At 44.2% G+C, this 26085-nt stretch overlaps 3 protein-coding genes across 4 annotated transcripts; 1 reads left to right on the top strand and 2 right to left on the bottom strand.

Annotated features, from left to right (window-relative positions):
* Nucleotides 1-1087: 1087 nt before the first annotated feature.
* On the bottom strand, nt 1088-17122 carry LOC119647669 (neuronal membrane glycoprotein M6-a). 2 transcript variants are annotated; one of them, XM_038048746.1, is made up of 5 exons: nt 15869-16800; nt 6506-6665; nt 6283-6442; nt 2347-2491; nt 1088-2254 (listed from the first exon to the last, which is right to left on the bottom strand). In XM_038048746.1, the coding sequence occupies exons 1-5, from the start codon at nt 16062-16064 to the stop codon at nt 1977-1979; spliced, it is 939 nt and encodes a 312-aa protein (XP_037904674.1). In that variant the 5' UTR covers nt 16065-16800; the 3' UTR covers nt 1088-1976. The 2 variants fall into 2 exon arrangements, with proteins under 2 accessions (XP_037904674.1, XP_037904675.1); XM_038048747.1 differs by lacking the exon at nt 15869-16800 and adding an exon at nt 16822-17122 and having other exon boundaries at nt 1977-2254.
* Nucleotides 17123-17212: 90 nt separating this feature from the next.
* On the top strand, nt 17213-24557 carry LOC119647668 (lipoyl synthase, mitochondrial). Its single transcript, XM_038048745.1, has 5 exons — nt 17213-17373; nt 17431-17781; nt 17892-18048; nt 18109-18166; nt 23969-24557. Exons 1-5 carry the CDS (start codon nt 17335-17337, stop codon nt 24486-24488), a joined length of 1125 nt encoding a protein of 374 aa, XP_037904673.1. The 5' UTR covers nt 17213-17334; the 3' UTR covers nt 24489-24557.
* A 240-nt stretch (nt 24558-24797) lies between these two features.
* LOC119647511 (extensin-like) lies at nt 24798-26048 on the bottom strand. The gene has a single exon (XM_038048473.1). The coding sequence runs from the start codon at nt 26046-26048 to the stop codon at nt 24798-24800; it is 1251 nt and encodes a 416-aa protein (XP_037904401.1).
* Between the last annotated feature and the right edge of the window lie 37 nt (nt 26049-26085).

Here is a 26085-nt window from a genome sequence, read left to right as displayed (position 1 = left end):
AAAGTTGATCACGTACGAAAATCTCAAGCGAAAAAGATCGTGCTCGAAGCGCGGCGAGCCGCCCCAAACCATCGCCAAGCCCGAATTGTCGGCCAGGAAGGTTTTGCTGTGTGTTTGGTGGGATTGGAAGTGAGTCATCCACTATGAGCTGCTCAACTATGGCCAGATCCTCAATTCGGTCCTCTACTGTGAGCAACTCGACCGTTTGAAGCAGGCGATTGACCAGAAGCGGCCAGGATTGGTCAATAGGAATGGTGTTCTGTTCCAACAGGACAACGCTCGGCCTCACAGATCTTTGATGACCCGCCAGAAGCTACGGGAGCTCAGGTGGGATGTCCTTTCGCACCCACCGTATAGTCCGGACCTGGCACCAAGTGATTACCATCTACTCCTCCGGTCCATGCAAAACGCTCTTGGTGCTACTAAGTTCGCCTCAAAAGAAGCTTGCGAAAACTAGCTGTCTGAGTTTTTTGAAAATAAGGAGGAAGGGGGGGGGGGGGGGGAGTTTATAAGAGGAGATAATGGAGTTGCCTTCTAAATGGCAACAAGTTTGCGAACAAAACGGCGCATATTTGAGTTAAATCGGATAATTCTAGGTATGTTAAATAAAGCGTTAAAATTCGATCACAAATACGACATTACTTTTTCCCCCAACCCAATATAAATGCTTATGGAGAATAGAGCTTAATTAGAGTAGGTTCAGTGGAACCTAACCGAAGCTATTTAATCAAGCGACCGCTTTTTAGCTAATTCAAAAATTGAATATACTCTAAAAATGTGTCCCTATGATGACCGAAAAATTTGAATTATCTTTTCAAAGCAATGCATCTTACTTGCTTAGTAGATCGCGAGTTTTTAGAAAAGCTGTATTTTACAAGTATGTAGGTAAAAAATCCCATCATATACAACGTTAGCCTTTTTCTTGCTTTTCAGATATGATTGAATGGAAGTTGTGTGTGTCTTTGTAGTTTTTACGTCTTTAGCAATCCATCAATACAGACTTGAGAGATGATTGTCCTGAATAGAAGGGTTAGGGATAATCTCCTCTTTGAAATATGCAGGTAAATAATTCCAGCAGTGTGTTTTGAATTCAGCAATAGAAGAAGCCGTAGACTGTGTGCGAAAATTTGATTGTTAGCCCTGCAAAGCTAGCTTCTTGCAATCTTATCTGAAAAGCGTTGAAAGCCAGCTTATACCTCCAATTTTGAGCGCATCCACATTCAACATCACAAATTCAATTCTCTTGATCGTTTACGATTGTATTATGTTCATCGAGCTTGAATTGATCTTATTGAAAACAGCGCAAAAATCGGGGATGTAAACTCACTTTTCAAAACTTCATTCTTTCGACTTTTGACTCCGAACATCTCTATTAATACTACTTTACATTAAATACTCAGGTTTACAAATACAAAAGTGTGTATATCGGTGTATATATTGTTTTGTGTATAAAAATATTATTTGTCTTCATTGGATTGGGTTCATTTTGTTGTCTTTCTTTTTACAGTGTTAGAAGTTGTCTTTTGTTCAGATTTAAATACACTTCAGAAGATATATTTCGAGTTTAAGTTCTACATTGCGCACACTCTCTTGAAAACAATCATAAAATGTATTCGAATATAAACTTAAATGTAGTTGCTTGTGTACGAACAATATCATGCAGTAAAATTAAGTACCCGCAAAAGCGGACGGAATGTTACAATGGATTTGTTCACTGACTTAAAAGAAATCCTTAAAATACTCTAATCGTTTCATCTAATCGGTTTATATCACGGCAGTGGCGTACTCAACAGCACTACAAATTATAACACATGCTTCCCTAACTTCAGCACTTTCCCTTCTTCCTAAAACATGGAAAACTCTGGAAAAAAAAATTGATCTAAAAAAAACACTGTGTGCGCTTGTATCCGAATGAAAAAAACGATTTCATTCGAATCTTAGAAAATCTCCTCGAAATAAATCTTCTGAGCCCGCTTCTAGAAACGATCCTTAGACGCTGCACTATACTCCATTTCATTGAGTGTTTGTAGCTCTTGGAGCTCCTGGAATTTCTCATGATCACGTATATGTGCATAATTGGCTGAAAGGCACATTAGATAGTGTATCAGACTTAAGATAACCAATAGACTTGCTAGTGTTGCTAGAACAAACATAATTTCAGCAATTTCAACACCATCTTTACAGAATGCTTTGATTTCGAATTTTTCGCAGATTTTCAAGTCTTCCTGGCGCACGCTCGCAGGAAACATGAAGTCTATTGGAAATAATTGAATTGAAAGTGTTTTGAGTCAATTTTTAAAATGAAAATTTCCAATATGAATATTCTGGAGCGAAAAAGATACTTACGGAACTGCGCCAAGTCGATGCAAGTGTTTGATTTCTCTACACTTGTGCACATATTCCAGAATACTGTGTAGACAAATGTTACTATCACTAGGAAACAAAGTATCAGGGTCCACACGAAGTTCAGCAGGTATGTGATGCCCATGAACTAGAAATTCACGGAAAAAAAGTTATGTTTAAATAAAACAAGAAATTGGTCTAATATTTTATTTCATTTATAATTAAATCGCTAGCATCGTAGCGTGTCTAGTCTAAATTTCCATAAGTAATGCAGCTATTTTTTTCTTGACGCAATGATAGAAGGGTTCTTAGCTTTAAAGCATGCCCAGCGTTAGTCGCCTTTGAATGGTCGTAGGTAGGTAGGTAGGCGCCGTTGAGGCTCTCTAAGAACTGTTCACCTAGTTTCCGTAGCTTGACTCTAGCTAGAGCTGAGTAATCCCAAAGGAAGTGTTCCAGAGTTTCTTCTTCCTCTTCGCAGTTTCGGCAATGCAAGTTATAGGGTATCCCGGGTCTGGCGGCATGGTCCCCTGCACGCTAGTACTCTGCCTTGTATGCATTTGTATGTGACTGGATCTTGCGATCGGGTCTTGTTATAGGCTGTGAGTCTACGCCATTTGAAGTCAGCGGCTGCTAAGTAGTGCAAGTAGATTTCGCTCCTGACAGTCGCCAGCGGAGCGCAGATAGTGTCCATCGGGGGATTGCCAAGAGCAGAGCGCCACCTGGCCAGACCGCTCAACCCACCTCTATGTTCCTATGACTAGGAACCCAGAGGAAGGTGATTTTCAGCGCACCGCCCAGACTGTTCAGCCCGTCCCAAGCACTGATCGATCAGCCTGGATGATGTCATGACTTAGTACATAGCCTTAATGGCTGTTTGGCTGCCGGTCAGAAGGCAATGTTATCAGGAAACGATCAATGTATATCTATTTCACCATAAAGCAGTCGCGCGATAGTAAAGCATAGATCCACTCAGTTAAAGAATCATCGAAGCAATGCTCTCCGGCATTGGAAGCGAATATTTAAACGTCTGCGTTGTCACCTTTTCGAGATGTCTCTTGTATCTTGGAAACCAAGGAAGAGAAAAAGACCTCATAGGGGTTTCCATGCTGGTAAGTATGTTGGTTTTTCACTCAATGGGTACGACCTTCGTGCTCTCTGGTAAATGTAATCAGTTTTCCCAGAGATTTCAGCGAGCATGACATTTGTCTGATTTTTTTGCATAGTCATCCCTTTCAGGTTTTCGTATAAGGACAACCTTAACCTTAACGTGGTCCAGAGCCTTCACCTTTACGTAGTCCAGAGTAAGACTCGCCAGAAAGATATTTCCTAGTGAAAGGTTTGCAGAAACCGCTAATTCTCTCCCTTTCAATTCCCAGATGACTACTTCCAAGAGAATTTGTCCTGGTTGAACTCTATGGTTTTTGTGAAAGTAGAGTCCTATTTAAGACCCCATGTTGGCTGAATCATCCCGTTTAAGGATCTTTCACAGTTTTGAAGTCTCTCTCACGCCCTCCAGTTGTTTATTGTATGTTCCAAAAGAGTCTCTCTCCGCATTTCTTACAAGGCTTTCTAGGAGTTCCTGAATTTCAAAAGCAGCGTGGCTGATTTTTAGGGCTTTCACAGTTCTCTATTCTACCAGAAAATTTACTGCATTTACCTCAGGTATTAGGTAAGCTTCTTCAAAGTACCCTAAAAATTTGCTATTCTGAGTTTTTAGTTTAGTTCCCATCGCTAAATTTTACTGTCAAGAAGTTAATGTAGTCTGATAGTGACAGTCACGCCAGTTTCTAATCAACTCTGATATTTTTAAAGTACAAACCTTTGAAGTACAAAACACTTCGGCTTGATCCCACGGATGCAGGGCACATACTGAAGTGATGTGTTGAAATATGTTGAGTTGGCGATAGGTTTTTGCGCGTACTCGAGTGCTTGGAGATCACCCGGCATACAACCACTTGAAGAACGTTTTCATTGGTATGCCCACAAACCTATCTGGCCCAAGTCAGAACGATTGATGACCACCATCAGTCATTCTGACTTGAGCTATGGCTTGGGATATGTTTCTGGGCGCAAAAATGAAAACGTTCTTCAAGTGATTGTGAAGATCATTCGTTGATCTCTTGCACATCCAGCTCTGCCATTTTTTGCGGCACCCATTTCCTTCTTATAAGTGCTACAGAGGATTTTTTTATGAATGGCTTCAGTTCTTACTTTCGCCTGTTTTCAGAGGAGATTCGAGATGGTGTTGTTATTCGAGCCCGGAGCACCTTGCCACGAGATTGTGATTCAAGTTAAGAGAGGGGTATATATCCTCCCCTTCTATCTGCTCTGATATTCAGTAAGGCTAAGAGGTGGTGGCATTCGATAGACACCCGGTCAATTTGTACAGAAGCGGTGCCGTCTGAAGAGGTTATTTTTTGTTTGGGGCTTAGATCACGCTCCTGCCATCCGCAGGCTTCCAGTATCGCCAATACTTCCACTTGAAATACACTGGCGAATTCTGCGAGAGAGTACGACTTTCGGTTATACAGACTCCACAAGAATACTGTGTCATAGTCTTGCAACAAGTTTCCGGCCCTTCACTTTGTCTTGGCTGGAAAGTCCACAGTGACGTTCTCTGTGAAGTACGGCTTGCGTCGGTTTAGAACGCCCAGAGTTCCCGAGGTAATTCGTTTGAGATGTTACTATCACCGTAGCGCTTCGCGACCCAACATTCGTACTCACGTAGTATGATGGTATGGTACACTACAGAATATTAATTTGGAAGTCCATGGGGAGGGCGTGTAGTAGCACATTGAAAGCATCTGACGGGTAGGATATAGGACACCGATAGTATCTGCACACGCGATTCTTTGAATTTTATTAAGCTTTGTTTTATTGTACTTTTTGCTCAACACTTGCCACAACAATATGTTATGATGGGATGGACCACAATTTTCATGCAAAGGTCGTTTTTCAGACGTAGATGGTTATATAGGCGGAGAGTCGGGCGCACGTGACATACCTCTACACATTTAGTACCAACGATGCATCTGATGGTGTGTATATTAAACAACTCGTGGATTGACTTGCCATTAGTTGCAGATTTAATCTGTCCCCACTGTTTCTTTTCTTGTTCTAAACCAAGAAGGAAATCGTAAAACACCCCTCTTCTCCTCTCATGGAGTCATGCAAGCAATACTTGACCGGAGGGCTTTGGTTAACATCAATATTTTTAGGTCATGCATCCGGCGGGATTTTGAAGCGCGTTCCAACCCTGGCAGTTTTTTTGGATCACGAATATTGTGGCATCTATTGCGACCCATTTCGCATCTGCCTTCAGTATTTCCTTTAGGAGATTTCGGGATCTAATATGCGCATTGAGGGTGTTGCTATACCTTACTTCTCCATGAACCCCGCACAATGGAACAAAATGTCCTCAGGGTGTAGCCGCTTATTTGAGATAGCTTTCAGGCTCGTGCAATCAAAAGCGATGCAAATTGTTCTCATCACCATCCATTTCTCAACATACGGAACCAGTGTATAGGTCCAGTAGCCCGAAATTACTCCACCCTTGCTGCCAACTCCTGTATGGAAATTCGCAATCATTTCGGAGGAATTTGCCCTCCTTCTCTGATAGAGATATTTCGCTTCATTCGTTAGAAGATCCAGAGGAATTATTCTCGCGATTCATTACACGGTTCCAGCTATTATTATTCTATTCGCGTTGCAAACCCTCAGTATTGTCAAGATACCAAACATAGCTCATATCATCGTTCACTATTTCCGACCACACAGGATCCGCGTATAACAGAAAGGATTCGACAGCAATTGCGCTATATAACTTTTGTTTCTTATGCCACCTTCTACCCCCACCCCAAATTTCATATTAGCCGGTCTTGAGTGAAAGAATTCGGAGATTGAAAGCTTTAATGATGACTAAAACTTTAAATCACTTACCACAGCGCAAGAAATCCGTCCTCCGACTCGTGATCTCCACGCTCTATAGACTCGATGTCGTGTAGCACCGGTTGCTAAAAAGCCAACAAAGAGAATCATAAAACCAAGCGCTGCCATCGATGCTGCGATTATAACGAAGATCATTTGTACTGCTTCGATCCTAAATGTAAAAATTAAGATTATGACACGCTTCGAATTGATGATTGAAAAAACCTAAACTCACCATAGCAGTCTTATGTGAAAAACTTGATCCAACATTATAATCGTTAATGAGGCGCCACGGTACATTGTCCCACAAAAGATGCCAACACCTAACAGGCACATTAATGTGGCTATTAGGGTGGCGTAGGGAATTCGTGTCATGCATGCTCGACAGCAATCACCTGCAATTGAGAAATGATCTTAGAGTTTCGGCGCTTTGTAAGATGCATACAAGCAATTTATATATATTATGCAATAGGGAAGAACCCCTCTTATATAATTTGAATATGAGTGAGTGCGTCACCAGGTAAATTCTACTTCAAACACAACAGCTAAAAAAACAAGGGAGATTTTCTAAAACATGGCTAAATGCAATATAGAGTGATCTGACGACCTATGAAGGGAGTTTCAGGAGCACATGTACGGGGAGAACCGCCTCCATGTAAAGGAATAAAGCTCCTATGATTGGATTCCTCAATTGCTTAGTTGCAATTTAAGACTAATTTATGACTTCAGTTGGTTGGTATGGGTTCGATCATTGACATCACTTTTGCCAGCTCTTCGCTTCTGACTAAGATGAGGTGGTGGGTTAGCGAAGAATTCACCTGCAGTGATGATCAGGCGGTAGCGCTTGAAATCAAAGAGCAAACTGACAGATCCAAACTGGAAGGATGGCCTCTTCGACAAATGCGCTTCCACTTGGTGTTGACCCAAGGATCAGCAGAAAAGTTAATCAAATAGCTAATTCAGTCTGTTGCTAACGCTTGCGATGCTGTAATACCGAGAAGAGTTCCCAACAGAAAAACATCACCAAGCTACTGGTGGAGAGAGGAAATAAAGACGCTGAGGGCAAAGTACCTGCAAGTCCGAAGAAGCATCCAACGTCCGAGGAGACGATTGGACTTCCAGGAGCTGCTCTCCACATTCAAACAATTAAGACATGATTTGCAGAAATCCATCAAACAAAGCAAAAACAGAAGCTTTAAAAGTCTCTGCAACGAAGCTGACGTAAACCCCTGACAATGCTGGCATCGATAGTGAAGACACAGTTCCTGCAAAGATTGAAAACAGTCATCGAAGCAACCGATGCAGATGGTTTAGAGACCATCCCGCGTATCACCGAAAATGAATTACTCCAAGTGTGCAAAAAAATAAAGGACAAGAATCTGATGGTATTCCCAATAAAGCAGTGAAAGCTGCCACCCAAGCGAGACCAGATATGTGCATACAAGAAATACCAAAATGCCTCGATGAAGGGATATTCCCTAAAAAATTCAAGGAGCAGTGTTTGTTTTTTTTGCCAAAAGGAAACAAATAACCTGATGATCCGTCCGTTGTAGACGCCACTGTCACAGAAAGTGAGAGAAGGCGATGGGGATGGAAAGAGGATTGCGTAGCGGTCACGTTGGACGTAAAGAATTCTTTTAGCTCAATAAACCGCTCGGCTATCAAAACGTCCCTCATCCGAATGAACGCTCCACGCTACCAGAGAAACATAATGTCTAAATACTTTACAGACAGGGAGCTAAAGTATGAGAGCGGCAAAGGCACAAATCACTACCGTGTCTCAGCTGGAGCCCCGCAGGGATCGGTACTGGGTCCATCCTTGCAAAACATCATGCATGATGGAGCCTTCCGCCTGCATTTACCAGAAGGGGTAAAAGTAGTAGGTTTCATCGAGGATATGCTGTGGTTGTAGTTGCAAAGCACATTCACGAGGTTGAGGCAGTAGCCAATGAAGCGATCTGGAAGATCAAGAGTTGGCTGGACACTGCCGGACTAGTACTCGCAGATCACAAAACAGAGGCTGTATTGATAACAAGTCGGGAGAATCTGGAATAGTTCAAAATTCGAGTTGGTAGCCAGATTATAAGAAGCAAGGAGGTGGTAAAATGGTGGATGCTCGACAATTCAAATTCAAAGTGCATGTAGAATGCGTCGAAAAAGAAGGCAGCATTGTTGCAAGCAGCACTCACGCGAATGGCGGACCCAAATACGTCAGTAGAGTGTTGCTATCTCGAGTCATTCGAATTAGTCTTGCTCTATGCCACTCCTGTATGGGCTGCAAGATTGAGGACTAAGGAAGACTATTGCGCTCGTACAGATTATGTGCTCTGAGAGTGATTTGCGGCTTTCGAGCGATATTAGACGATGCGACGAGAGATATCATGAATCTACATCAGGAGATCGACAATCCAAGACGCTGCGCAATCGATGAAGAGCGAAGAAAGAGCATTGCCAATGGTCAGATGGCAGACCCGATGGGATAGCTCAACGAAAGGTCGATGGACGCATAAGCTGATTCTGATCATTCGTATGTGGATCAACGCCACGGTGCCTGTGAACGCAGTTCAGGAAAAGGCGAGCGAACAGCCATACAGGGATGACAGCATAATTTCTAATCGGCCCCGTGACGTAATATCTAACGATAGTTATGCTGAAGGATGCAAGGGTGTGATTTAGTACGCAGGCGCGGATTTACGTCCGCGAATCGTTGCATGTCAGCGGTTTCTGCTGGCCATATTTTGTGGAAAAAAAAATTACACCCCCCGCATGTATGGGGAGCGCCCTATTAAACTCAACACTGCATTGTGCTGCTTGCTATATGTAAAGGGATTTACAGACCACACTTTCTCGACAAGTTTCGTGACAATCGGTCCAGCCGTTTCCGAAAAAAAAATCGGGTGTGACAGATATACAGGCTTTGGACCGACTCTAATAAGGTTTTGTTTCATGCGAAACCTTAAAAATGAGTTATCACAAAAAACTTTAGTTTCAGGGAAACAAGAATTTTGTCACATATGCAGAAATCGACAGCTCTGGAACAATTTAATGTCTCTATTAGTGCTGGACGCCCAATCTAACAAGGCCCTTAGATGGGGACTCCTTAAAAATATCAATTCATTGTGATATTGTTGAGAAATAAGTCCACTTGTGACTCGTGAACAAATACACAAAACATGAAATTCCATTTATGTAAACGAATATGAATTCAAAACCGTTTCTGCACATGGATTCGCATTTCTTGGGAATTCGTGTTTACTTTTTTATCTTTGGTAGTGTCAACTACACGTTTTATCAGCTGCAAATTATGTTTTACTGGATTTGATAATATTTAAACAAGATTGTATCGATTGTGTTATCCAAGCAGAGAATATGACAATTTTTGTCAAATGTTTGAAAAGTGATAGCTTTGAACTTGCAGGGCCTAGGGTGCTTTTGATTTAAAGAGCTACTGGAGGCGGAGGGATGTTTACACATATTTATCTGATCAAAAAACTTAAACCAGCTCTTTGCTAAATGAAAATTGATTGGCAGAGGTAATTTGGGGGTTCCCTTGGCTATTCACTTCCATTCTTTGGTATGTTTTCGGTCCAGGGTCACCAGACCCTTAAGTTGAACCGGAGGAGTGGTTTCTGCAATGTGCGCATGTTGCTCTGACGCACTTTTAACTGCAAGATTCCGGTTCAGCTTAAGGAGCATCACAACTGTAAAGTGCTATGCATCAACGGAGACTTTCAATATAGTGGAAAATGATACCATCTACGAGCAATCACACACACAGGTTTGCTAAAGAAGACATTGTGAATGATGAGGTGGGCTCTGACAACACCATGCTTGGACATGCTCTTATAGTTCGGATGCTACACAGGTCGTCGGGCACGTTCTGAAGGGGCACTATAAGATCTGCTGATGAACGGCAGTGGTTGAAAGCTCGGAAGTTAAGATCAGTGTCTGGTAGATTACGGAAAAGTAACCTAAAATGTGTGCGGATAGCTGAGTGGTTAGGGTACAAGGCTGTCGTACGGAAAGTCGCAGTTCAAATCTCACTGCAAAGCTGACCACATTGCCTCATAGAATCTACCGTTATGGTCTTGAATGAACGGCTCTAACACACTTCAAGGCCCTAATCCAATATGGATTGTTGCGCCAGCGATTATTATTAACCTAAAATTATAGCCTGAGCTACATAACAATCCTGTGAAGGAAGTTTACGGTCGACTTCTCATGCATAATGACGAGCAATTGAAGAGATGGGAAGTACACTTCACCACGGTTCTTACCCGCATCAGATCCGGTGAGGTTCCTCCTCTTGTGGATGAAATGTCTTGTCGCCGTAGCATGTGGACATTGGCTGTTTCTCCCGCAGAATTATTTATTGCTGCATCGCCAATTACTGCAAATTTGCTGCTTCCACCCGATTGGAAATCTTGGGAATAAAATTCCAAAGAAAGACACCCGTTCTGGGTGTGACAAATGGAAGGGTACTTGTGTGCTCCCTGCTGTTGCAAAGGTAATGGCTAAAATAATTCTGGAATGCAGCAAAGAACATCTCGAAAGTTTCATCGATAGGGAGCAAACTGATTTCGGCTCCGGATCCTCCTGCATTGTCAACATGAACACCCTGCGGATCATTTTGAAACAGTGTGGGGAGTTTAGATCTTCGCTTCAACTGAGTAGTCAGAGCTTAGAGGGGAGAATATTATGGTCAAGGCTTTGGAGAAACCAGTATAAATAGTATGTACCTCCTGCCGTGAATTAAAGCATTTAGCAACAAAGTTGGTAAATACCAGAAAGTTTGAAGCCGTAGATCTATGTTTCACGACACCATGCTGCCCTTTGACAATGAGGTGACCGAAGTGCGTGGTCAATCAGTCGTTGACGTATCATTCCAGAATTTTGGAACAAGAGGAGAGAAGGGAGATGGGGTGGTAGTTCACAGCAAGAGAAAGGTCTCCACTCTTGAGGATAGGGGGAAGCAGCTTTCTTCTATACTTTTGATGTAGATTATGGACAGGCGGAGGGAAATGTTTTTTTTTTCTATAGTTAAGAAGGAAGGATTTTCTATTGACATCGTGTTTAGGAAAAAGAAAGGAAGACGTAGGCCGCTCGTTGGATAGATGTCCAAATTGGCTCAGAGCTGATCCTTCCCCGTCCATTCCTCACGCGTTAGATTTTTCTAAGTAAGTCCTCTCCCTTATTAGGCCAATTTGGCATTTTAGCTCGTTTTGGGATAAAACTTTCGGTGGTATCATTCCACCCCGAGACTTCACGTCTCTAATAGATTAGCTTACTTCGGGTGGGTTTCGTTTACTTGACTCCTGAGTCAAGGTACGTGATTAAATCTCTGTGTCCTGATAGGGAGAGATTATGTGAAAACCAAGACCCTTGGCCCACATTTCGCCGAACTGCTAGCATTCGGGTTAGTTCCAGCACGCCCGGTTCCATATATTATCTCGCACAGTCGGTGCTCACGGCTGGCAAACCTGTTAGGTGAGTTTGGTTGGTTGACTGCCTTGGTGGCCGTGTTGGTGCCAAGGTGATGTAAGGCTAGACTCTCTTCGCAATAGAGTCCACATCACCAGCTTTCCTTTCTTCGACTATTTTTGGAAAGGTTGGAGGAGAGGATTCTTACAGTCAAAATTTAGCGTGTAGTCCGCCCTTGTTAGTGACTAAAGGTTCTTTCTGCCGAATGTGCCTCTTCCGCTTTCTGGTAGTTTAGACATGATTGCCGTGAGCAGGTTGGCCGCAGCCGGATTTCCAGTTTTACTCAAAATGGGAAGTATCGTACTTTCTTTCTGGTTAATACTCTAGGATAAGTTAGAAACTCTCCCGGACCAATTAGGGTGGCCCACATTTCTTACCACACTACAGGTCATGCAGAATGTTCCATTCCAATTAGGAGTATGAGATGCACTCGCCAATAAATAGAGTCAACATTTGGATTTGGATACGATTAATGGCTCCAGCAAAAACTCCGCCATGCTATTAACATAGTATGCTGGTCCCAAGCCCAGGTAAAGGAGGAGGATTTGAGGCAACGTACTCTGTACTATCCTCAGTAAAACAAAAATAAAATGCTGAGATCAGGGAAAGTGATAAATAGAGTATAGTTGGAGTTATTCCACTATGCTAAATCCTACCTTATCTCTCTTGATGATCGGATTGAGTTGCAAGCCTCGGAGAAATGCTAGGGCGTCCACCTCAGTCGACGCGGCAGGAAGCGCCCCGGTCCTGTCGAGAAATGGGCAAGGGTTCTTGACGCATGGACGGCGTCAGGACGTAAGAAAGTTAGCCCGCACACAACGAACAAAACAAATACGTGTCTGCACGCTAAATGTTGGTACCCTAACTGGAAAGACCGAAGAACTTGCAAGGGCCCTTCGGAAAAGGCGCATTGATATCTGCGCTCTGCAAGAAACCCGATGGTCTGGTGCCAAAAGCTGCGACATTGACACCCATGACCTTGTACTTATGAATACATGGTTCATTAAACGATTGTCTCATCTTCCTACATTTTATAGTGGGAACAGTAAAACGCAAATCGACTATATTCTCATAAGACACCAACATTTTACCACTGTCACTGATTGCAAAGTCGTTCCCTATGAGACCATCGCACCTCAACATCGACCGTTGATTGCCGTCCTGCGAATTAAGCCACCGATAAAACAGCGTGAGGAACGCACTGGCCCTCCGCGCATTAAGTGATGAGAAGAAAGAAGAAACGGTCTCACTCATACGATTGCCAACCATTACGAATGTGGAAGAATCATGGAACCAAATGAAAGACACGATCCACAAAGCGGCTTCTGCAACCCTCGGGGTCACCAACCTGGGTAGGCGGTACATCAACCGAGATACTTGGCTTTGGAATGATGATGTTGAAATGAAGATCCGTGAAAAGAAACGCCTCTACCACAAATTTCTCGACGATAAAACGCCTGCTAATTGGCAAATTTATAAGAATGCCAACCGGGAAGCAAAGCAAGCGGTCGCTGTCACCCGAGCGAACCATTTCAAAAATCTTTACGATAAACTGGACACTCGGGATGGCGAGAGAGATCTGTACCGACTAGCTAAAAGCCGTGATGAACGCACATAGGATATCGAACACTTCTGTTGTGTTAATGACAAGAACGGTACTTTGCTTACCAACCGTCGAGCCGCAACGGATAGATGGCGAGAATACTTCGAGCAGATTTCAACTGAAGAATTTGCTCATCCTCCACTTCCACAATCATTGCCGACATTTGGAGCGCAACTAAAGTCGAGGAGGCAATAAAACAAATGAAATCGAAAAAAACAACAGGACCTGACGATATCGCATCTGAGCTCTGGAAAGCGAAGAGCTGGGACCCAACACTGTGGCTCAGTGAATTCTTTAACCGGGTTATTCAGGAAGGAAGAACACCATCTGACTGGTAAGAAAGTACCACTGTTCTAATATGGAAAAAGAAAGGTAGCCCAGCAGAATGTTCAACTTACCGGCCGATCCGGTTACTTTCCCATACCATGAAGATTTTTGAACGCATTCTTGACAATCGTATTCGCGAAATCGTTGAAATAACCGTGAATCAAGCCGGATTTGTCAAGAACTGCGGAACTACTGACGCAATACACGCTGCGCGGTTATTCATGGAGAAACACCGTGAGAAGCATCGCCCTCTTTACATTGCATTTCTGGATCTAGAGAAAGCGTTTGACCGTGTGCCACACGAACTCATCTGGTATGCTTTACAACAACATTTCGTGCCAGAAGAACTCGTGCGCTGGGTTCAATTGCTCTATCATGATCCGAAAAGTAAAGTTCGAAGTATGGCGGGTGTATTAAAACCGCTTCGTGTCTCTGTTGGTGTTCATCAAGGAAGCGCCCTCTCGCCACTCCTCTTTGTTCTTATTATGGACTCCGTCACACGGGATATCCAACGTCCAGCGTCCTATACACTGCTTAATGTACATGATGTTTTCGTAGTATCTGATAGCAAAAATGATCTGGAGCAACTTGTCCACAAATGGAATGATCGCCTCATGCAACACGGTCTCAGATTGAATTTAAACAAAACTGAATTTTTGACGACCGATCCCCATGAAACAGGCGCAATGACTGTCAGGGACAATGATCTGCCCAGAACTGAGCGATTTAAATACCTCCGGTCAACGCTATCAGCCAATGGAGAACTGCGTTATGAAATTGCTTCACGCATTAACGCAACCTGGATGAAGTGGCGTTCCACAATTGTTGTTCTTTGTGATCGACGTATTAATGAACGTTTCAAATCTAAAATTTACCGCAATGTCGTCCGTCTTGTCGCTCTCTATGGTTCTGAGTGTTGGCCGACCATAAAAACAATGAACGGCGTCTTGCCGTAATGGAGACGAAGATGCTACGTTGGACTAGTGGCGTCACACGTTTAGATCACATCCGAAATGAGGATATCCGCGAACCTTATGGGGTTGCACCGATCGTGGAAAAGTTGCGAGAGAGGCATCTTCGATGGTATGGTCACGCAATTCGTGCAAACGAGAATTCACTGGCCAAGATTGGTCTGAACATCGAGGTCGATGGTAAACGACCAAAAGGCAGACCTAAACAACGGTGGCTTGATACGCTGGATGGGGATTTGAAAGCCTCGAGATTGCACCTAGATCAGGCATTCGATAGAGCCAAATGGCGAAGCCGATCACGACGAGCCGACCCCGCTAGTGAACGGGACAAAGGCTGAAGAAAAAGAAGAAGAATGGCTCCAGCAAGCCATCCGTAAGCTTTGTTCTTGTGATTTTGTCTTAGGGACCTTTACGTGATTAATTGTTTGTTACTTTCAGACCAGATCACCAACGATACCATCCTTACAGTTGGTAGTTTAGAACGACTACCAAATTTAAGAAAGAGAAATTTCGAAGAAGGCTCAGCTGACCTTTGTTTTTTCGCATAAACTTTTAAAAGGTTCGCTTCACCTCAGGTCTTAAGTGTTTCCTTTGACGCGAAGCATTAGCTTGTGGCAGACTAAACGCTAAATGAAATTTTTCGGCGCTTCTTCTAATTCCCGCTCCCCAATTAATTTTGATACTCCTCACCCAAGTATAGTCATTTATTGCGTCGTTTGCAACGACGAACGTGAGGAATATTTTAAAATAATAGCCCGGAAGTGAGCAGAAGCACTTTCTGCACGCAAATGATTGTTATTCAAGTTAATATCGCTAATGACGCTGCCTCTGTTTGCTGTAATATTAGAATAGGCGACACGAGTTCGCAGCAGCTAGAAATCGTGGGTTTTTGTACGAGTGCGCGTGACGAGTGAGAGGAGGCTTATCGCATATTCCACGATAACGCCACTGAATGCATTTCTTACAACTAAATAATGAAAAATAGATAAAAACACGTAAAATGACAATAAGCATTGGAAACAATGATTTTTTCTTTACAAATTACCGGAAATGAACAATGACAAAAACAAATAAGTTGGCGTGAACGTTACGAGTAGCGGAGCGTAACTAGTGCGTGAATGGAAACTAGCAAGACTTGTGTACATTAGCGAAGTGGACGAACACTTCAACAGGACGAGGAAGCAAACACAGAACGCCTAAGAACACTACGCCCTACCTCCTGATTGCCCCATTCCGTGCACGTCTGAATATCGATCCAGCGATGCTTCCGAGCGGTACGTGCTCCTCCGCCGATTGGGCTGGGGTTGATGATTATTGTAAGCCTTGGTAAGGACACCGTCGTCATCGAAATTCGTCTCCAGGAGGATCTCCTCGCGAGGATCGCGAATCCGGTCGCGATTGCGTGAACCCATTCTGTTCGGGGAGTCGTCACTTCTACACTTGACCCCGTATGCCTGGGCCTTAACGATTTTTTTTCTCTAGAAACACGCACTCTTAGCCACTAACTGGATGCCCGAACTTCGCGGCGGGAAGGGCATCTCAAGCCCTCGATTAGTCGGACTTTCTGGTAATTACCTGATTAAGAGGAGTCATAAGCTAGCGAGGGCCACTCCACTGCGTACGATCGCGACACCAATCACGATAAATTAATTGGAAGCGAGGATGAATCACTGATGGATCGGCTAATTGGGCTCTCGAATTAGAGCGTACCCGAGTCCGCCGCTTCAGTCTAATTACCAATTAGCGATTTGTACTTAGGTTGGGCGCGACGGTGATGATTCGCGTTGGCTTGGGAAGAATTTGGCGGCACCCAGGCTGAGGAATGCACATAGCTTGCAGGGAATAGCCCTTTCGCGTTACTCACTCCGATCTAGCAAGTCCAACTCCAGCCGCAAACGCGATCAAAATTCCGACTATGCCGTGCGGGGCTCCAAACATGCTGCAATCTATAGAAAGTCGTCGTCATTGTCCGTCTCTTTCCATTCTGCGTCGGCTTGCCATGGGAAGAAGAGAGGCCGCACGACGAACAAGTGGTTTCAATTAATCGTGAAGCCCCACCTTGCTCCGTGTTCGATCCAAGTTGAATCGCGATTAATTCTTTTATCTTATCGCAACCGACCCTTATCTAAATGTAATACCGCATTCGTCAACGCCATCCCGTGAACTTACCCATTATGAAATCGACTCAGTGCGAAACGGCTACGAATCCAAGGTGGCTGTTTTGTAAACAAAAGTGGTGTCGACGTCGTTGTCGTCTGGCAGACGTAGGGGCTCCACGCCTGAACACTGTAAACTTCACTTTTCACAGAAGATCAAATAGTTTGTGCGTAGAAATGATTGTTAATTGTAAGTGTCAATGAATACGAGGTAGAGTAGCATGAAAATGCGCAAGGGACCGTCACATTATGGAAAAAATTATGTAAATAAAATGGAAATCTGACAGCACAACAGAGTCGTCCTCCCCCACTAAAACGAGCTGACAGTTACAGGCGGGGAATTGTTGGTGAAAGGAATTCGGTGGATTCTTGTATACAAATGAAAGAAGAGAAAACCAATTTGTGCAACCAAGCAAGGGTGGTGAGATATTCCGACGTTTCGGATCAGCTGATTGTCATTTGTGCGTAGAATGTAAATCCTGAAGGAGTTCCAAAGTCCTAGTTTTACCTAACAAATTTCTTCAAAATGTTCTGCTGTCGTCTCATAAAGCATTCATGCCCCAGCGTAAGTGCCCCCTCTGAATTAAGAAATTCAATCAAAACGAAATTCCATCAATTCCAGCCCATACGCTCGCAACAATACTCGGGCCCTGCGTCATTGAAAAAACTCGAGGAAATCCGGGAACGTCTTGCAAGTGGGCCAAGTTTTCAAGATTTTGTACAAAATCCTGATAATACGCGGGCCGATTGGAGTTCATACGATGGCAAATTGGCACGCGGCAAAAACGATCCAGAACGTCTTCGTTTGCCGCCTTGGCTCAAAACGAAAATCCCGACAGGCGAGAATTTCAGCAAAATTAAATCTCAATTGCGTGAATTGAAATTGGCGACGGTTTGCGAGGAGGCTCGATGTCCTAATATAGGAGAGTGCTGGGGTGGCGGAGAGCATGGCACGCAAACGGCAACTATAATGGTAAGAAGTGTGCGGGAGCCAGTCTCACTCCGTGACCTTTCGATGATAACCCCTACGTCGAGAACGTGAATTTTTTTTTTATAAAAACCAATTTCTATTTCGTTCTTTAGTTGATGGGCGACACATGTACTCGAGGATGCCGGTTTTGCTCAGTGAAAACAGCCCGAAATCCGCCACCCTTGAATCCCGACGAGCCAGTCAGCACCGCCAAGGCGATAGCTTCATGGGGATTGGACTATATTGTTCTCACTTCAGTGGATCGTGACGGTAAATGGCCATTTTTTGAATTTCCTTCCTATTCCTGTTAATTTGTTTGCTTATTTATAGACTTGTCTGATGGAGGCGCTGCGCATATTGCCGAAACTGTTAAGGAAATCAAAGAAAGGTAAGTTAAGTCCAGGTGGTTTTACGTGAGTATCCGCCTTGTCGGCCTAACCCCATGGTGTTTTTCGAGCTCGGATTGGTTCGGAGGCCATCAGAGCCCCGCTGTAACTGACACAGCGGTACCAGTTCATTCTGAGTGAAGGTTCAGTACGTTTCCCTAAAACCTCTATCGAACTCTCTCGAACTGTATAGTGCAACTCCATGTTTGGGGCCCAAAGTACAGTCCAGGAATTCTCGTGAGACATATGAACTCGGAAGGCTCTCCCGGTTCACATGATACCAGATAACCTCTGATGAGGTTTCGTGGCCGAGGTCGCTTTAGATGACTCGGGTCTGATCGCCTTAAATAGGTCCCAGCCGATAGTGTTGCTGCCCTGTCTGCCTACTCGCCACCTTTGAGTACTAAGGAAAAGTAAGTCGTAACCTTTTCGATGGTTTCCTAAACTATTTAAATACTGAGGCACCTGCTTTGCGATTTTTGGGCAGTTGTAGGTTTTTCGGCCCAGGAAGTGCACCCATTCCGTTGTAATTGAGTAATTTCTTTCGCCACAATGAAGTTTCCGACGCCAAGTCCATTTACGTGATCAGTCTGAAATCATTAGACGGATGGACGTATGCTACCTGAACACCAGCATCCCCGACGGGCAGATTCTGTTCGTAAGTTTAGAAAGTCTTCATCAGTTCAGTGGGCTAGGAAGGTTGGTATCGGTTCTGGCCACTCCGCGGTGCCAAATCAGCGTTATGGTGTGCCGTTCCGTTGCCACTAACTCCTAAGATCGTGACTGCTGTGGGCAAGACAATGGGAGCAGAATCCAGTCGGCTTAGATTTGCAGAGCCAGCCAGTAGCGTTTACGAAGGATAGCAGCCACCAAACAGACAATAGGGATTTTTTCAGGTCCTTAAAAATTGTTTACCTAGCCTCCGAAGCCTGGCTCCATCGGAAAGGAAATACCAGAGAATTACTTCTTCATCTACGCGAGTTCGGCAATGCGAATTTTAGGACAATTGTCTCTGGGATCTTCGTTTCCTATATGCCAGTGCCCTACCGTAATTCTGTACGCATTTGCACGCGTCTGACCCAAAAGCTCTCGTGATCGGGTCTCTCCTCCTCGACTTGACATAGGTGGTGAGACTTCGCAATCTGAAGTCAGCGGCTGTTAATTAGTGTGGGTAGAGATCCATAGTTGCCAGCGCGACGTCGCCTGCGCTCACAGAGGGAATGTCAAGGGCAGAGCCCCGTCAGACCAATCTTTCGGCACGCTTATTCCCCTTTATGTTCCTATGACTGGGAACCCAAAGAAGGACGATTTTGAGCTTGTTGCCCAGAATGTCCATCGCGTCCAAGCACTGCCCCACCAACCTGGAGGATACTGAAGCAGTTGAGTGGTAAGAAAGTCCGCACTGAGCTTTTACAGTCTTTGTGGCTGCAAAGGCTTCAAGAGGGAGCGTCGAGTTCCTACGCTTAAAAGGTAGCATACGTACTGTCTTGACAGTTACTGAGGGATCTGCTTTCGTTTTGTCAATAGGGAAGCGAAGCAGCCTACAAGGACAACAGGAAAGAGCAAAGGAAAAGGACTTTGCCCTGTTTCTTGAGGCGATCGCTGTGTGACATCGCTGACCCAACCCGCACGACGAAAGGACACTCTACCTCTGCGCCAGGCTGTGGGGGCCCTGTACCATACTTGAAGTGAGACAGACAAGACAAGTTGTTCCCGCGAGAGGCGGAAAAATCGTAAAGAGTTTAGCATTGACCTCGCTTGCAGTTGATTTTTTGAAGATTTTTAAGTTGGTAGACTCTACAGACTTTACAAGTGGTGACTCTAAAAATTGGATAGATACCTAGTTTTGGAGAACGTGGATTGCGCATATAAAAGTCGAAAGCGCGCAAAACTACCGCGTGCACACAAGAAAGTAATCGGTCAATATTACGAAGAGCAGAGACCATCCAAAACCAATGGTCCGCGGTAACTGCGGGTAGTGGTCGTAGATGAAATAAAAAATGCGGGTATTGTCGCAGACGGGAAAAGTACACGTTCCCTGGTGCCTAAACAAAATCGAGAGAAATGGGATGATCCAGCGGAAATATACATGGACGCCCCATCCCAAATAATTATGTGATCAAGAATCTCAAAGTTCCCGATATTCTTAAAGGATAATCCAGAATGTGGAATCCACATTTAAAACCCATGGTATTACGCAGGACCAAACGAAATTCGATTATATTGTGGAATATGCACCAGTAGAGGTTTATCCACACATCGTCTCCCTAGTAATGATCCCCCCTCAACAAGGTAAATACGACACAATAAAGTAATGAATTTTAGATGCCTTTTCGGAGTCAGAGGAATTTGACGTGTACTGTAAAGCCAAAACATCGGGGGACAAAAACCCTCAAATTCCTTACAGGAATTGCGAAACACAGTTGGTGCGAACGTCAACGATACCGTGCTACTTTCAATTTTCACCGAGCAACTTCCAAAACAAATCCGTTATATATTATCTGTCTCGGAGGAGAAAAACATCTGATTCAGGCAACGTTACTACGACATCCAGTCGTAAATGCACCTTTAGATATCTAGAGTGACACGTCCGATGAAGCAATGGGCGCTGTTTTAGAACAACTAGTAGAAGGAGTATGGGAATCATTGGGATTTTTTTATCAAAAACAACGAAATAGTACATATGATAGCGAGCTGCAGGCTATACTTAGTGCGATTCTTCTTCCAATATATGGTAGAAGGCAGGTTCTTAACATATAGGACAGATCATAAGCCATTAATTTTCGCATTCCGAAAAAAACCAGACAAAGCTTCGCAAAGGCAACTCCGACGATTGGACTCTATAGGTCAATTCACGACCAACATATAGCAGAAGAAGAAAACGTCCCAGCTGATATATTATCATGGGTCGAAAGTATTGATATGCCTAAAAAGGATCTCAGAAAAAGTGTATGAAAAAAACGGCTTTTCACACCCTAGAAGCAGAGCCACGTAGAAGAATATGCAAAAGAAATTCGTTAGGCCAAATATGGCAAAAGACATACAAGATTGGTGTCGTTCATGTGTAGAATGCCAAAGAAGCAAGATTGGAAGACACATCAGACTTCCCCACGAACATAAAGCTATTCCATATAGGCGTTTCGAAAACGTACTCATAGACATCGTGGGACCTTTGCGACCGTCAAAAGTATTCATTTATTTACTTAAAGCCATCGACCGACTTACCAGATGGCCGGAGGCAATACCCCTAGCGAATACTTCGGCAGAAACAGTAGCAGACGTCTTCTATTCCGGTTGGATTGCAAGGTTCGGACCACCAGCAGCAGTCACGTAGGACCAAGGCTCAGAAATTGAGTCCAGATTTTCCAGGCGCTAACCAATTTAGTGGGGCACAAGACAAAGAAAGACAACGTCATATCATCCCAGCTCCAACGGGATAATAGAACAGTGGCATAGATCTTTAAAAACCGCAATAATGTGTTACAACACGCGCGAATGGATAGACGTTTTGCCCACTGTTCTCCTAGGACTGAGAACAAGCATAAAGGACGATATCGGAGGGTCAGCAGCGGAATTAGTTTACGGCATGACGTTACGCATTACAGGTGAATTTTTAATCACCGAAGACAAAATTTCAGACCCCAAGATATTCGTGGAAAGCGACAGATACGTCCTACATCGATGGCACACCCCGAAAAAGCAAAAGGATTCGTGTATAAGGACTTATATTCGTGCACTCATGTTTTCGTTCGCATAGATCACGTCAGAAAACCATTCGAATATCCATACGAGGGGCCTTATCGCATTATCCAGCTTCTTTCCGAACAGGTGTTTCCGAACTGGTTGATGTAAACGGAAAAGAAAGCAACATCAATGTAAAATGTTTAAAACCAGCGGTTTTCGAAGCTGCAGCCGTCACATCGACATTGGGCGTCGACGAATCAACAACCAGCACTAGTTCAAAAGTAGCAATCAAATGCCTTGGAACGGTGGTAGATGCAAGTAGCGCTTTGATCCCTCATGCTTCATTACTACAAAATCAACGTGTCTATTCCGATGCCTGGGTCCGCACCGGATTCAAAAATAGACAATACAAGGGAATTCTCGACGGGCTATCGAATAACGACCAGAACGCGAGCTAAAATTGAAAAATAAAAAAAAACGGCTCGACCGCGCGCGTGGAGCCGTAGGCCGCCGGACCCGAGTGCCGCGATCAAGGAGGGGAAGATCCATGAGGGATCACAGTCCCGATTATTGCCTCTTCCGCCTCAGATATTGGATGAGGCGCGGCCCCTGAGGTTCCCACCCTTCCTTGACATCCTCAGGCTGTTTTTTTGAGGCTGTCCCTGAACAGGTTCTGCGGGAACAAGGAGGAAAAGAGAGGGAGGAAGTCCTCAAATCACTCAAGACTTAATTAGAATTCATAATGTAATTATTCAAAAAAAAATTCAAATACAAACAAAATTAAATCAAATTAAAAATCAACAGAAAAAAAGAAATTTGATAAACACTCCGAGCTCGGCGTGGTAGCTGCTTCTGTGGTGGGAAGAAATTAAGAACATTAGGAATTCCTAAACAAAATTTACAATTGTTTATATTTTTCTCTTTTTTTTATAATAAAAAACAAAACCTCTTTGGGTTTTGTGACTTCAAATGCTGTACGCAAGGATTTTCCCGATCGGGCTGCGAAAACACGCTACCGAATCCGGCTAGATGAATGGTTTGTCGCGGGCAAGCCTCCCCGAAAATTTTACATCAATTGCAGCCGCCTCTTCGCCTTTCTTCCGCTGTTTTATGTTATAACAATTTATTTCCACGAATGTTATAATTTTCTACTGTCAATATTAATTTAAACCACAACACGGCTAGTTTTCGAGGTAGTCCTGGAGGTTTGCTTTGTCTAGAACGAAGACGATAAAGGGCTCGCGCCGTTCACGTCCCTTGACAATCTCCTTCAATTTTTTTCACTAAATTCCTTCCTCGTCACGAATTCGAGTTTCTAAAAGAATCATTTAATTGAAATATTCAAATATAATCTATTTTGGGGAAAAGCAAATCACCACCAATTCGTTCAACTCACTGCCACCACTCCCCTCAATCTGCTCGCCAACCCAAAAAAAATCCAATCACTCTCCTCGTCACGAATTCGATTTTTTTAAATAATTATTAATTTAATTCGTTCAATTCACTGCCATCACTCTCCAGGGTTTCGACCTCTCCTCAACCCAGCAAACGCCTTGCCTCCCGCTACATTGCCTTGAACTCTGTCAGTTCATGTTGCGGCAACATGTGCATGCGCCTGCGGATGCGGCAAATCATTCGCCTCTGTCAAGATTAATTCGCCCGAATGCATTCAATAATGTGCAATCTGCGGCGAACATTAGGGTAATTGCACATTATGAAATGCATTATTTAAGCAAATTAATTAAGAAAGAGCCGAATAAGATTCCGCTCCCGTCGCGAAGCCGCGGTCATTACAATGTTTCGGATGCTACCTTCGCTGATTCCGAGCTCCTTTGGCGCGTCCAACGCTCCGGATTTCATTGAATTCGGCAAAGGATATTCTGCATCTTTACCGGAGTGGAAGAGGTGGTTTGGCAACCGACCCAAGAATGGTCCGCAGTGCTTCTAGTCCCTGTGAAACGTTTTATGGTCCTGTAAACACTCATTGGTTTGAAACGGGTTCGCTATGTTAAGCTTTCTACTTTCTCCTCCTTTTTGGGGTCAATTTTAACTGGACTCTCTCCATCTATTGTCCTCTTATATAAATAAATAAATTAATGAGTTACTTTTTCAAATTCCAGAAATTCCAATATTTTCGTGGAGTGTCTAGTGCCGGACTTTCGTGGAAACACCGACAGCGTTCGAACTGTTGCCCTTTCCGGGCTGGATGTGTACGCGCATAACATAGAAACAGTGGAATCCCTCACACCATTCGTACGTGATCGTCGCGCAAATTATCGTCAAACACTGAAGGTTCTAGCCGAGGCTAAAAATATCAATCCATCACTAATAACGAAAAGCTCGATAATGCTTGGACTGGGCGAGACCGATCAGCAAATTGAACAAACAATGAAAGATTTACGAGAGGCTGGCGTTGATTGTTTGACTCTGGGACAATACATGCAACCGACGAAACGCCACCTTAAAGTGAATGAATATGTGACGCCGGAGAAATTCAAACATTGGGAGCTGAAAGGAAACGAGTTGGGTTTCCTGTACACAGCAAGCGGGCCGTTAGTGAGGAGCTCGTATAAGGCCGGAGAGTTCTTCATTACAAGTATCTTGAAGGAGCGTAAGGCTCAGACTAGTGAAAGTAGTTAAATGTGATTCTGATAGAAGTGTGGATAAATTGATTTGTTAAATATATATGACGCTGAGGACTGAACTCAATTATATTTTTGATTTATCCTGGCCTGGGTAATCAGGTTAGTGAGCATTCGTTACATCATTTCGTTCAATTTTGGTCCCTATGTGAAACTAGTAATTTGGATTGCTTCCAAACATGTAGCATGAATGAAGACGCAATCATTTTATTTTAAGAATTTATTAATTTATTCATTCAATAACATGATCACAACAATATCAATAACATTTACTAACAACAGAGGAATATTCATGGCATATCACATCTCACCAACTTCTGTAGGCAGAAGTGTAGGAGTAGGTTTGAGGTTGAATATAATACAAGGGCTCGGCAGCTTCAATAAGGGCTTGGCTTTGTACGGGTTGTACGTATTCAGCATATTCAAGGGGCTGTACATATTGTGTATTACTCACAACAACTTCGGGCTGCACAGCTACTAACCTCTCGGTTTGTCGGGGTGGCCAGTATTGTACGCTGGTTTGCTGAGTTTGTATAGCAGGTTGAACTCCTACCGTCGGAACAACTGGGGCAACTGGCGAGACTGGGGCAACAGGGGAAATTGGTCCAATAGGTACGGCAGGAGCGGCAGGAGCGGCGGGGGCAGCTGGAGCGGCTGGTGCGGCAGGGACGGGCCGAGATGCTGGCGTGACTGCTTCAATTGTTTCTACGTCATCTACAGATGCATCGGCATCAGGACTCTTCGCTTCTGGAGCTCCTACTGAAAGCAGTCCTGTTCTGGAGATGAATCCATTGGGCAGCTGGATGAAGTAGAATCCATTTCCAGTTAGGGTACGTGGAGTTTCAGGTTTCGGAGTAGTTGGTTCAGCTTCAGGCTCTTCAGGTGTTGTTGTTGGAGTTTGCCCTTCAGGAGGACCATATTTATCTGAGGGAGGGAGATATGTTGGTAAAGGATCAGCAGTTGGTGGTGGAGTGTAAGTTCTTCCTCCGCGGGCTGGTGGGCCATAGCTTGGTGCTGGTTCAGAAGGAGCTGGTGTGCTGGCACGTCCACCTCGAGCTGGTGCTCCGTAACTTGTAGATGGCTTAGGCGTTGCTGGTGTCCTTGCACGACTGCCACGTGTTGGTTTTGGAGAGCTTGGAGCCGGTGTGGCAGGAGCAGGGTTGTTGGCACTTGCATCACGAGATGGTGGACCGTAGCTGGAAGAGGGTTGAGGAGGTGCAGGGGTATTAGCTCGTCCACCACGGGCTGGTGCTCCGTAACTTGTTGCAGGTGTATTGGGTGCAGGCTCGTTGGCTCGGCCCTCACGGTCGGGTGGGCCGTAACTTGGAGCTGGTTCAGTTACTCCTGAGTCCTCAGAAGGAAGTTCGAAAGCTCTTCCCGGCCGAAATCCTGATGCCGGATAGGGAGCTGCTTCAGAAGAGCTTGTCGTCGTCTCCTGTGTAGTTGGTTCCGCCTGATCCGGCTTTTTAGTTGTCGGGAAAGGACGATTGCGTTGAGGCAAAGCCGAAACAGCAGTAGCCAGAACAATTATTAAGACAAAGGTGCTAAATCTCGCCATTATGAAATACGTTTTCCTACTGCAAATGGAAGGTACA

Source organism: Hermetia illucens, chromosome 2 (genome assembly GCF_905115235.1).
Source record: "Hermetia illucens chromosome 2, iHerIll2.2.curated.20191125, whole genome shotgun sequence".
NCBI classification, from domain to species: domain Eukaryota; kingdom Metazoa; phylum Arthropoda; class Insecta; order Diptera; family Stratiomyidae; genus Hermetia; species Hermetia illucens.
This window is presented reverse-complemented; position numbering and strand designations above follow the sequence as displayed.